Below are 13,119 nucleotides of genomic sequence, written 5' to 3'. Positions count from 1 at the left end.
TAAAGACATAATAAATGCTATATGGCAGCCCTAACAGTTACAAGCTTAACTTGTTCATGTTCTCTTTATTTAAGCACCAGTGTACCAATGTGCTCCACACCCTTGGTGTTAGTGAGGACTCTGACAGCAGCGTTCTGGAAACGCTGCAGCAGTATAAATGATTTTTAATAAGACCTGTGAAGACACCATTAGAATAGTCTAGCCTGCTGCAAATAAACAACTCTATTAGGGCCGTCTCTGAATAGTCAAAGATGCTTCGATGGGCGGAGCCTGATTCGACTGTCGATCTCAAAGAACAAAGAATATTTTATCATTTTTAAATAGCAATATATCAGTCTGTGTGTACTGAATGTAAACATTATACAAGTTTCACTTTTTGAATGGAATTACTGAAATAAATCAACTTTTTGATGATATTCTAATTATATGACCAGAACCTGTATATCTCCAACCCTAGCTGGCAGGACAAGCCAGAGCTCATGCTTCACGTAACAAGAGAAAGTTGGGAAGTAGTAGCTATACCGTATAAGAGGGAATGAAAGAGAAGAGGAGGTAGAAAAGCTGTTCATTTGTTAAGATGTGTTAAATGTTTATTATAAAACTGGTTGAGACTACACTACATGCTACACTTTTTATTTTATTTTTTCTGAAATTAAGCACTTTATTTTAAAATGCAGTTATTATTTATTGTCACTTATCACTTATCAGTTTGATGTGAAAACTGACATTAAATATTGTTAAAATATTATTTAATTTGACAGTCAGTTGATACAACTATACGTTATGGCACTGAATGATAATGCAAGTTAGTTGTTATGATGTCCCGGACCTTTGTTTCTGGAATTTTTTCTAACTGGACCTCTTTGAATTCTTAATTGAATACCTCTGGCGTAGACCAACACCCCGCCATGCAGTTTTCCTCGACAGTCACCCCACTAAACAGGGACGTCAACACCATCACACCACGTGTGGAATGAGGGGGGACCCCTGTGGGAGGGTCTCTACCCGCGTGTGCATAAGCTTGAGACATGCATTAACAAAGCCAGATGGTTCTTGGACAGGGCTTTGCTGGACACACCATCATTGAAACACACCGCCGGATAGAACATAGCATACCAACAAACAAGACACAGTAGATGCAGCCTTGCCTCACGGGACCTGAATGGGGTGGAGGATCCAACCATATTATCTACTTTAAATTTATATATTACATACTGCCATATAAAGCAGCCCTTCTGTGCTGCATTTTATCACCTTTACAGTGTAAACAAATAATTTCCCGTGTCATGAGCATCATGGAGAGGTGGTCGTAAGAATGAGCTCTTAGGGGGATGTAACTTGTTGTAAACAGTTGGAACATTCACAAAGTGATCACCGTTATCAACACTGTCAACAATCTTCCCAGGGAAGGATGTCTCTGGACCCTGCTAGGTTTGGGCTAAGCACCAAATGTTTCCAACGTCTTGCTTCTGCGCCTTATCTTTTGTCTTTGATTCTGCTGCACAACATTATTTACACAAATGTAGATCTCTTGTTTCTAAAGCATCAAAAAATAATTGTCTGTCTTTTCAAAATGTTAATAGTAAGAATGAATCAAAACTACTTGACTCCCTTGTATTTTAAGCAGTCCCTTTCTCAGGCTTTTAAAAGACACAAAATCCCTTATTTTTTAAGATTTATCTTAATTTACTAATTTAAATAAATTAGCTTTTACAAGTATTCATGTTCTAGAGGTGCCTGTTTGTTAAGAATGTTGACTAAATAAAGTTAAAGGAAAAGGCAGAATCATTTTGTGAGAAATAGGTAATTTAGATTTGGAATAGGCTGCAATTTTTACAGTCCATTCAATATTTTACACAAGGAGAGAGTGATGAATAGACTCATAATCATACCATTTCTCATTAGGTATGACTGAATACATTATGGTGAAAGGATGTGGCTGAAAAATGATTTGCTAGGCAATTATAGCGACACCTAGTGTGTTATTCCACTGGGCCTTTGTATGTCTTGGTGGCAATTAATTCAGCCAATCTCTGATTTCCGATGTATTCTTCCTATTTGTAACCACACCAAAAAGTATAAATATTTTTCACTCCTCTAACAGACTCACAATCAGGGATCTGGTAAGCACCACGCGTTGAAAACTTTCTTGAAGATGGCAAGTATAGAATATAACAACTTTTAAAAAAATTTAAATTTTGTAATTACACATTCAGCGATTTGTCATCCATTTCACAGCTCTCAGGATCTCAATATCAGATTATTTCCCGATTTCCATGAACAATCCTGCAAGATATTGTTACAAGGAAGAATCTGTGTTTCAGCCTGACTTTGTGAAATGGAAAATGCCACTATAATGTTTCACTTTAACCTCACCATGTATGTGAACATAGGGTCTTACCGCTATCCAGCGTTTGTTCTGTGCTTTCTGCTGTTTGCTTTTATTGTCTGTGCTAATCTTGTTATAATACTAGTAATATCACGTGAGAAAACACTTCATGAGCCCATGTATATTTTTATTACATTTTTGTCTGTCAATGCTCTGTATGGTTCCACTGGCTTCTTCCCCAGATTCCTCATGGACCTTCTGTCCGATTCCCATTTAATCTCACATTCAGCTTGTTTCACTCAAATCTATATTATTTACACATATGCTTTTAATGAAATGACCATCCTGGCCATTATGGCGTATGATAGATATGTTGCTGTATGTGATCCTTTACACTATTATAGCAAGGTGAGCCCTAAGAAAGTCCGTATGTTGGCAGGCTTTGCTTGGATCTTTCCAGCCTTTTGTATTGCACTGTGTCTTGGTTTAGTCATTAGGCTTCCTCTGTGTGGCAACTCGATCCTAAAAGTATACTGTGCAATCTGGAATATTGCTAAATTGTCGTGTGTTCCCACTTTTATCAACAATATTGTTGGCTTGCTTGTAACCACAATTACAGTAATCCTGCCCCTGATCTATGTCTTGTATACTTACTTAAGAATAATGCTTGTGTGCAGAAAAAGCTCATCTGAATTCAAGAGCAAAGTGTTCCAAACCTGCTTACCTCATACTATTTCATTTGTCACTTATTCCTTCAGTGTATTCTGTGATATTGCCTTAAGTCGTTTTAATGTTGAAAATCTAAACCCATTTTTTGCTGTAATTTTATCACTGGAGTTTGTAATGATACCTCCACTTCTAAACCCTCTTTTGTATGGTCTGAAATTACCAGAAATAAGAAGGCACATTTTCAGGACCTTGTTATGTTTAAAAACTCTTTCTTAAACTCTCTCTAAAGTAATGACTTAAAAAGTGACAAATTTCTGCTCTATACAAATTCACATAATGTTCTCTGTGAAATGTTTTCTTTTAAAGCTAGGAATTGGTATGTGTGCAGCCCTCCAACACAAGGTCTCAGAAAAGAAAACCTAGAACTAAACTACATTGCCCTGTGTGCAGTTTGCCAAATAAAAAGTGTAATCAAAGTGAGTAGAGCATTATAACTGTACAATCTATGGCACAGTCTGCACTCAAAATACACAGAAGCAAAAAGCACTTGAGAAAAGAAATTGTGCTGTTTGTTTTTGTTTTTCTTAATTAATGAGATAATTACCTCAGAACTACGACATACATACATTTTCATGGGGAAAAAGATTTTGCTAAATGTTTCTGATAATTATCTCAGAATTAAGAGACACATTATCGTGGGAAGAAAAGTTTAGCTCGTTTCTGAATTAACAATATACCTCAAAACAGACACAGACACTTTCATTTAGCTCGATTTCAAGAAGGTAAACATGCCCTGCCTGTTTAGTTTAATCCAGTTTTACTTTGGTTTGGGTTTGAGATCCTTGAAATCATATACGCCTAGCACTATTGTTGTTGGAGGGTCACTGATTAGCGTCAGTGGCATGCAGGTGAGAGCTTCTTGCAGGATTTTTCAAGAAAAACAAAGCAGGATTTTTCTTCTCTCAAGGAAATGCATTATTTTCCATAGAACAGATCAATAAAAATAAAATGTACTGCTCAGTGTTAATTTAGTCATACCATTTTGAGAGAATGCTGACATTAAAAAGGACACCAAGAAGTAAAATATTACTGCCACTTAAAAATGTTTTTGTTGTATCCACTATTTTGTAACCTCTCTTTGTTCAAATTCCATGATTGTTACTTTCATTGCTAGCCTTAGTCACCCTATCAGAAGTGTAAACTAGCTGTTTTATTTTTGTTACATACAGCAGTTGAGTGAAACCAGATTCATCAGCCAATGTATAGCTCCTTTTTAATGAGCTGAACTGATTGAATTAGCTTCAAAGTGATTGTGAGTGCCAAAGGTTTGCTGACACTTCACTTCTGTAGTTTTTTTTTCATATGTTGTAGCTCTCAAACTTCGTAATGTCTTCAACACTTGTTGTTTTTTCGGTCTGAATGATATGACATAAACATAATAGAGCCTAATAGAAAGCTTTTGACTCACTGAACCCTTCTCTGAATGGTGATTGTTACTGTTATTAGGAATGGTATGATTGGATTTCCCCAAATGCTACTGGGGTAATAGTGCAATTTATAGTTAGTTTTTAGACCTTCCAGAAAAATAAAAGCAATAGCTAGCTGACAGGGTTGCATGCAACCAATGAGCATATCAATAGCAAACTACTTTATTTTGTGGGTTAGGGTTACAGGTGATGTAAAAAAAAAAAAACCCAAAAAACCCTTCCGGATTTGTTTGTCCACTTTATAGTATTAGCAGTTAAAGGTTTGGTTTACACATTTTATGACTACGTTAGTGGTTCTGTCCTGTTCTTCATTGGATTTGGGGAGCACTTGCTAAATCCTTATTTTATTTTAAAGTGAAACTTGTTTGAAAACATGGTTATGTTGGAATGAAATACAAGTCTTATCTAACATTTATTCTTTTAATACTGTACTTTCAGGCTAATTAGCTACCATGCACCAAATACACAGTGATCAAGAGCAAGACCCTTTGCAGGGTTCTTTTTAAAAATCATGATCAGCTGTGAAAGAGTTTTTAATCAACACATGAACTTAATATTAATTAGCCCTTAATTAACTTTCAACCGCTTATACAACCTGCTTGCAAAAGCTGACATTGAAGTCAAGTCAGTCTCTGATATGACTGTACCAAATCATTCATTGCTATATAAGTTTTGTAACTGACATTTAAGGGCTGGTATTGTTCGTAGGCCTATGTGCTGTCAATTTCCATGGTGCACTATATCGACTGAAGTATATCATAGCCCTGTATACACTATGAACATTGATTGAAGATGGTTTCCCCCCTTTTTCAACAAACCTAGCGCTGCATCTACTGTCTTAAGTTATTTGTCTGTTTGCAACATTAAACATTTGGGAGAACTATGCGCTATCATGTATGTATTTCACACAGAAAGTGGAACGTACCTAGCCTAGCTTGCTAGTGTTACCACCGATTCCCACTAGATCTTACATTCGGTTCATATGGCATGGTTATTTCAACACCTGCGGAATGATCAGCTTGCTTGCACCCTCTCATTGCTGTCTTTGTCCAGCATTATAGAAAGAAGTGGGTCTAGCTAGCATTAGCAGACTGTCAGACTGATAGTTTACAGCTTTGGGTAGTGGTGTTACCTCTGGGACTAACAGCAAAGAGCAGCAACTATTGTCTTGCTTACAACCTGTCTGATTGTTGCACTACTCGTCTCTTTCTCAATCAGACTTTGTTGTAGTGATGTCCCGGATCTCAGCATTTGATCTTTAATAAAATAGACAGTACATGTGAATGATATACATTTAGAAGGTTAGAGGCTCAGGTTGATGAGGTCTTCAGTGAAAGCAACTGCCACATCACTGATTGGATGTTTGAAGTCCTATGATAATAACGTCATTTAGTGTTACTGCCACAGAAGAATATAAACAAATGGTAACACTTCTTGTAAGGGATAAGTAGACACAGAACAGAATGTCCTATTTTTTTCCCTCCCACAAGTAAGTCCCTATGGGTAATGAAACAGTGATTACTATGTTTACTCTGTCAGGGTTAAATGGCACAGCAAACTACAGAGTTGCTCTCTTTGCTCTCACTTTATTGTCTTACAGTGTGATTTGGCTGGTAAATGTGACCATTATTGTGACAATCATTGTGAACAAAAGCCTTCATGAACCTATGTACATCTTCCTCTGTAATCTGTGCATCAATGGACTTTATGGGACAACAGGCTTTTACCCCAAATTCCTCAATGATCTTCTATCTAACACTCATGTTATCTCTTATGCTGGATGCCTTCTGCAGGGTTTTGTGTTGCACTCTTCAGCTTGTGCTGATTTCTCTCTTCTAGCTCTAATGGCCTATGACAGATATGTGGCTATATGTCGACCTCTGGTTTACCACTCTGTGATGACTAAACAAAAAGTTTGTGTGTTTGTGTTTTTTGCTTGGCTTGTACCCTTTTCCCTGCTGTTCATAAGCACAGTAACAACATCTACATCAGGGTTATGTGGCTCGCATATACCAAAGATCTACTGTGTTAATTGGTTAATTTCTAATCTAGCTTGCTCTTCCTCCATAGCAAGCATTGTTATTCCAGCTTTTAATTATACTTTTTATATTGGCCATGTTATTTTTGTTTTTTGGTCTTATATATATATGATCAGAACATGCCTAACATCCAAAGAGAACAGAGGTAAATTTATGCAGACATGTGTACCACATTTATTCTCTTTAACAATTGTTGTTGTATCTTTGCTCTTTGATTTGTTGTACATGCGATTTGGCTCAAAAGAGATATCACAAGGTGTGCAGAATTTTATGGCAATGGAGTTTCTCGTTATTCCTCCAATTATCAATCCCCTGATTTATGGTTTCAAATTGACACAAATAAGAAATAGAATTCAAAATTGTATGTGCGGTAAAAGTTCAGCTTTCAGACTAAAGTCATAAATTGGTCTGTAAAAAGAATAATTCTGCTTGTACATATATTGGATTTGGGAGAAATGCCTGATACATCTAACAATATTTTTAATCAGTAGACAATATGACATTTACACATAAATACCATTCCAGGTTGTTCCAGTGCCGACACAGAATGAAAGAAAGCAGTTTATAGAGAACACTCTGTGGCATGGAAAGCAGGCCAATTAAATACATGTAACAATTATGTTTTAAATGTTTCTATAATAACATTTAATATATTTCCAGTCATCTGTGGATTTCAATAAATCTGTCCCTGATCATAAGACTTCTGCCTTGTTCCACATAGCTGTGTCTCAAAATGTATTTTGCTTGAGTTGAGGGGTACTGAAAGTGAGGGGGTAAGGACAAATAACTGCACATGCCAAACTTGCTTTGAGGAGCGTTTGTCAATTAACACACCATTCAAAACTAATTGTCCTGTATCTGTTGTACAAACTGCAAACAACATTCAAAATACACTGAAATTATAAAGTAACTCCCTAAATACCCAAGGCAGTGATTTTTTTTTTTACCTTGTACAATACTGTTGTTTCTCTCATAGCAGAACAGTTGCTCAACATGTTGTCACCTTTGCCAGATTTTTGATTAAGCTGAACAAAAAATGCAAAGTCGCAGTCCCAACTATTAAAACTGTTATTATTGATTTCCTTGTGAAAATTTTCACTCAATTATTTCAAAATGTACCTTTCTTTCTTACGCCTTAATTTTTTAAGACTATAGACTCCTTTACAATGCACTGTGTTTGGGTAGACAAACCCCCTCACATTTACATAGGCCAAGGCCAGAGAAAGATCTGGGGCTACCAGTTTTTCAGCATTACTACAGGGTCTGTAACACAAGAGTTATGGTTCTCTGGCAGTACTTTTCTTCTGAGGGGAGATACAGCAAATACCCTCCATTTCAACATTTTTACTTTGGAAAAGCCCCAGAATAAATTAACTTTTTTTCTTTGGCTGTGATCACCAGACCCTTTTGTCTGATCTCTTTTGAATTTTGCATATTGTTACTTTTCCTTAGATATGGCTATATGTAGTTTTTCAATGAAATCACTTATTAATAAATAAAATTTTTACTGCCTTCATGTCAATGGTCTGTAGCCTCATTTAGAAAGAAGCACACACCTGTTTTCTCTGTTGCTTGGAACAGCCACTATTCTGTTTTTCATGTGAAGGTCAGAATGTAGCCCTGTGTGCGCCTCCGAAGCTCTCTCCAACTACAGCGACAACACCGTAGCTAACAACATGCAGTCCACTCATGGCCGTAACCAGCTATGAGGTCACCGTCAGCCTATCAATAAAGAAATTAGAGTAAAAACCATTGATAACACAATCAACTTTGATGAAGGCTTTAGGACCATGCGGACGCATGTCATTACACTGTTGCAACCCTCATTTTAACTTGAATAAGTGTTTCCTGATCAGTGTCCAGTGGAAACATATGAAACACATGCAAACATTGTGCGCACAATAACTAAGACCACCACTGTCTGCAGGCAGGCTTTTGGATGATACCATTTACCTTAGAAAAGGGAATGGAGGGTGTAATATGGTGAAGCGTCTCTCTATTATGAGAGAGACTGTGCGCATTTACGCACAAGGCATAGCAGCGTAACTTCATTGAATATTAAAATCTCCCAACACGCCAACAGGATCGGTCAGGATCTAATATTAATACTAGGGCTGGGCACGTTAACACGTTATTATCACATTAATAAATTATTGCCGCCAATTATTGTATCACATAAAGTATGTGAATTCCCTCCTGTTGATGTCCTGATAACTATTTACATTTACACAAAGAGCGAGGATCAGTCTCTCTTCCAATGATTTGTGTTTCAATTTGTTTGCGACGCGACAATTCAACTTGGGCGGCGGGCGAAAAATAATGTTTATTTTAGGAGAGGCCTCCGATTCGTCCATGTAGATGACAATCACGTTTTTAATATAGTGACTGGTTAAGGGGCGGGACTAACAGGCAGAGCGGAGTACACCGGTGTTGTGCCCAATGTGTGTGTTTTCTGTGGAGGCAGCGACAAGCTGCAGAAGAAAGAAAGTGTAATTTAATAAACGTACAGAGACAGTTAGTAGCCTGGCTAGTTTATAATAAGTTTGTCACACTGCTACATAGTTTTGTGTATTGTACTGTGTGTGAGAGCTAATAGTCTGCAGATAGCAACAGGTTAGCACCATCGCTAACAGCAAGCTAACCTTGTACGAACACTGGAGCCCCTGACAGCCGCCTGTGTGACCGGCTGTTAAAGCTTTGCTTTGAGGGAGACCGTCCTGTGCCTGTTTTCATCTTCATCTTTCTGAGAGGATTGCAAAACATGAGAACAGCGGGAGTCATCTGGACGATGCTGTGAAACTGGGCTCAATCTTACTTGCGCCCATCAGGCGCTCCAGTGAGCAGCACAACAAACACTGCGGGGCCACAACAAGTCAGCGGACTGTCTGAAAACTTCGGTCACCCAGAAGTTTGCCCAGAGGAAAAACCGCCGGGCCACCTTTCTCCTCACATGAGGCCTCAGCTCTGGTGAGAGAAAGCTTCTTCTACCATCCTTCTGCTGCTGGTCCCTGCATGGGCAAATTGTTGTGCTGGATCGTTGAGACTAGGCTACGGATTATGGTTGTTGTCATATAGCCGCTTTCATGCTGCATTATTATTCGTGATTAACGTTATTAGGCAGTTTGCCGGCTGGGTGGCTGTATGAAAGGTATGGAGCTGGGAATTTGATTTATATTGGGGGACATTCTTTCCGTTTTGATTGCAGGATCTCTGTGGAAAGCGGCTATTGAAAGGCTCTGGATCCCTAAAACGTTGTCTGTGTTGTGGTGGCAGCCCGGCTGACGGTGAGTGTCCTGGTTTTTTCTCCTTTTTATCAGTTTTTCTGCTTTTTTCCTTGGTTTCCTGTTCTCTGCCTGCCTCCCTGTGTCCTGTGTTTTCTCCCCTGTGTGCTCTCTCTCTCCCTCTGCTCCTGAGCCCAGCCAACTACCTGCACCTGCATCTCATCAGCCACCTCGTCAGCCTGCCACACCTACCAGTAATCACCTCATGACTGCCTGTATTTCAACCCCGGTTCTCCACACCATCCTCGCTTGATCGTCGTTGCTCCATACCCGGTACACTCACCCTCGTCCTCCGTTCGGCTGGGCTCATCCACTGGCCCACTCCTCCTCGGACTTCCCTCACGGCGTCCTCCCGGTTCCCCTGCCTCTCCTCGCTTCCTCGGCCCCTGTGTCCCCCCGGCTCCCTGGCCCCCTGTCTCCTTGGTTCCCCGTGCCTGTGCTTCCCCGACGTCCTCCTCTCCCTCCACTCCAGTCCCTCTCTCCCTTTTTCCCTCAATAAACCTCCTTCCCTCAGAGTGCTGCATTTGGGTCCTCTCTGTCCACACACCACGCAATCCCATAACAGAACGATCAAGCCACGCATGGACCCAGCACGCTCACCCTCCCCCCTCTCCACCGACTCCTCGGAATTTGAGTCCTGGCTCCGGGACTTCTTCAAGCTGAAAGAGCTGTGGAAGGGAGCCATAAATGACGGCCTGAAGAAAGCTTTCCGGGCCAGGGCTCAACAGCTGCTGTGGGCTGAGCCTCGCCTGAGGGATTTCGTCCCACCATGGGATGCCAGTTTCCTCCACGCCCTAGCCCTTCCCCCCGCCAAGGAGCCCCCAAGCGCGCCCCTCCCGGTGTCTGCGTCTGGGCCGTCACCTTGGCCTGAACTCAGTGATCGCTGGACCGGAACGGAGGTTGTTCCGGCGGCCGTTAGCCCCTCCACGGAGGATCTCTGCCAGGTGAGGACCCTCACGGACAGTCTCCTCGGGGACTTAGGGGCGGAGGATTGGCATGGAGGAGGATGGACGCGCTAGTCGGCTTCGAGAAGGCTCTGGGTCAACAACCGCGCCTACTGCGTACTCCAGGCATGGCTGAGCTGCTTTGGGAGGTGGGTCGTCTCAAGGAAGCCCTGCGATCGGCCCTGATTTGCCCCGGTGCGCTTCATGCTGGGCTTAGCATGCGGCCTGCTAGTCCCCTGCCTGTCCCTCTACCAGCGGGCACCACTATCCTCCAGTCAGTCCCTCCTGATCCCCAGCCGGTTAGGCCCCAGTCTGACCCTGATCCCCAACCTGCTAGCGCCGCTTGCCTATCCCTCCTAGTCCCCATCCTGCTAGCCCCCAGTTTGATCCAGGTCCCCAGCTCACTAGCGCCGCTAGCCCCCAGCCTGTCTCTTGGCCTGCTAGCGCCACTAGCCTCCAGCCTATCCCTCCTAATCCCCAACCTGCTAGCGCCTCTGGCCCCCAGCCTGTCCTTGATCCCCAGCCAGTCAGCCCCCGGCCTGGCCCTGATCCCCAACCTGCTAGCGCCGCCAGCCTCCAGCCTGTCCCCCCCGATCCCTTGCCCCTTAGGGCCGCTAGCCCCCATGCCCCGGAACCAAGGAGACAGGGGGCCAGGGAGCCGGGGGACACAGGGGCCGAGGAAGCGAGGAGAGGCAGGGGAACCGGGAGGACGCCGTGAGGGAAGTCCGAGGAGGAGTGGGCCAGTGGATGAGCCCAGCCGAACGGAGGACGAGGGTGAGTGTACCGGGTATGGAGCAACGACGATCAAGCGAGGATGGTGTGGAGAACCGGGGTTGAAATACAGGCAGTCATGAGGTGATTACTGGCAGGGGTGGCAGGCTGACGAGGTGGCTGATGAGATGCAGGTGCAGGTAGTTGGCTGGGCTCAGGAGCAGAGGGAGAGAGAGAGCACACAGGGGAGAAAACACAGGGAGGCAGGCAGAGAACAGGAAACCAAGGAAAAAAGCAGAAAAACTGATAAAAAGGAGAAAAAACCAGGACACTCACCGTCAGCCGGGCTGCCACCACAACAGGGCCCACTCCTCAATGGACGCCTCCCGGCGGCCTCCCTATTGGACAAGGGGCTTGGCAGACGAACACAGGGGGGAGGAAGTCGCACTGGGGTCCGGCTGATGGGGGTCCAGGGTCCAAAACCAAACAGGGAATTCAGGGAGGGCTTCAGGACAGGGAAGGGTTAGGGGAACGGGCAGGTCTGAACTGAAAACACAGGGCTAGACAGGGTGCCAGAGGGTAGAGCTGGGGGACCAGGGAGTTCAGACGGGGTGCCAGAGGGTAGAGCTGGGGGACCAGGGAGTTCAGACGGGGTGCCTGAGGGTAGAGCTGGGGGACCAGAGAGTACAGACGGGGTGCCTGAGGGAAGAGCTGGGAGGCCAGGGGGTTCGGGCGGACGTCCCGTGGGCGGAGCAGGACCAGGGAAGCCAGAGGGCGGACCAGGGAAGCCAGGAGGGTCCGGCGGGCGGCCCGAGGGCGGACCCGGGAAGGCAGAGGGCGGACCAGGGGAGCCAGGAGGGTCCGGCGGGCGGCCCGAGGGCGGACCGGGGAAGCCAGAGGGTGGACCAGGGGAGCCAGGAGGGTCCGGTGGGCGGCCCGAGGGCTGGGCTAAGGGACGAGACGACCTCTCCAGAGGCCGGGGAGCAAGGCGAGACAAGCCAGAGAGTTCGGGCGGGCGGCCCGAGGGACGGGCTAGGGGGCGAGACGACCTCTCCAGAGGCCGGGGAGCCGGGCAGGGAGCCGAGCGTGGCGACCTCTCCAGAGGCCGGAGAGCCGGGCGAGGCGGCCTCTCCAGAGGCCGGGGAGCAAGGCGAGACAAGCCAGAAAGTTCGGGCGGGCGGCCCAAGGGACGGGCTAGGGGGCGAGACCACCTCTCCAGAGGCCGGGGAGCCGGGCTAGGGGCTGGCAGCGCGACAGCAGCGGGGGGAGTCAGGGATGAGGCTGCTGGGCTGAGGGCCTTGGTGCGAGGAACAGGGGTCGGCTGGACCACCGGCGGGGCTGAAGCCGGTCCGTCCGCCAACAGAACACGAGGAGCAGGGGTCGGCCGGACCACCGGCGGGGCTGAAGCCGGTCCGTCCGCCAACAGAACACGGGGAGCAGGGGTTGGCCGGACCACCGGCGGGGCTGAAGCCGGTCCGTCCACCAACAGAACACGGGGAGCAGGGGTCCCCCAGCTCTACCCTCTGGCACCCCGTCTGAACTCCCTGGTCCCCCAGCTCTACCCTCTGGCACCCCGTCTGAACTCCCTGGTCCCCCAGCTCTACCCTCTGGCACCCTGTCTAGCCCTGTGTTTTCAGTTCAGACCTGCCCGTTCCCCTA

The 13,119-nt window shown here is 44.8% G+C and overlaps 2 protein-coding genes across 5 annotated transcripts in view; both read left to right on the top strand.

Annotated features, from left to right (window-relative positions):
- The window catches only part of usp20 (ubiquitin specific peptidase 20), a 28,445-nt gene that overhangs the window by 12,222 nt on the left and 3,104 nt on the right, over positions 1-13,119 (top strand). The gene's annotated exons all lie outside the window — the stretch shown is intronic.
- On the top strand, positions 5,985-6,926 carry LOC123981869 (olfactory receptor 6C1-like). Its single transcript, XM_046067091.1, has one exon. It carries the CDS (start codon positions 5,985-5,987, stop codon positions 6,924-6,926), a length of 942 nt encoding a protein of 313 aa, XP_045923047.1.

The sequence above is a fragment of the Micropterus dolomieu genome, linkage group LG13 (assembly GCF_021292245.1).
Source record: "Micropterus dolomieu isolate WLL.071019.BEF.003 ecotype Adirondacks linkage group LG13, ASM2129224v1, whole genome shotgun sequence".
Classification (NCBI taxonomy): domain Eukaryota; kingdom Metazoa; phylum Chordata; class Actinopteri; order Centrarchiformes; family Centrarchidae; genus Micropterus; species Micropterus dolomieu.
This window is presented reverse-complemented; position numbering and strand designations above follow the sequence as displayed.

Coding starts and splice junctions, on each gene's coding strand:
- LOC123981869 (XM_046067091.1), top strand. CDS start 5,985: ATGGGTAATGAAACAGTGATTACTATGTTTACTCTGTCAGGGTTAAAT.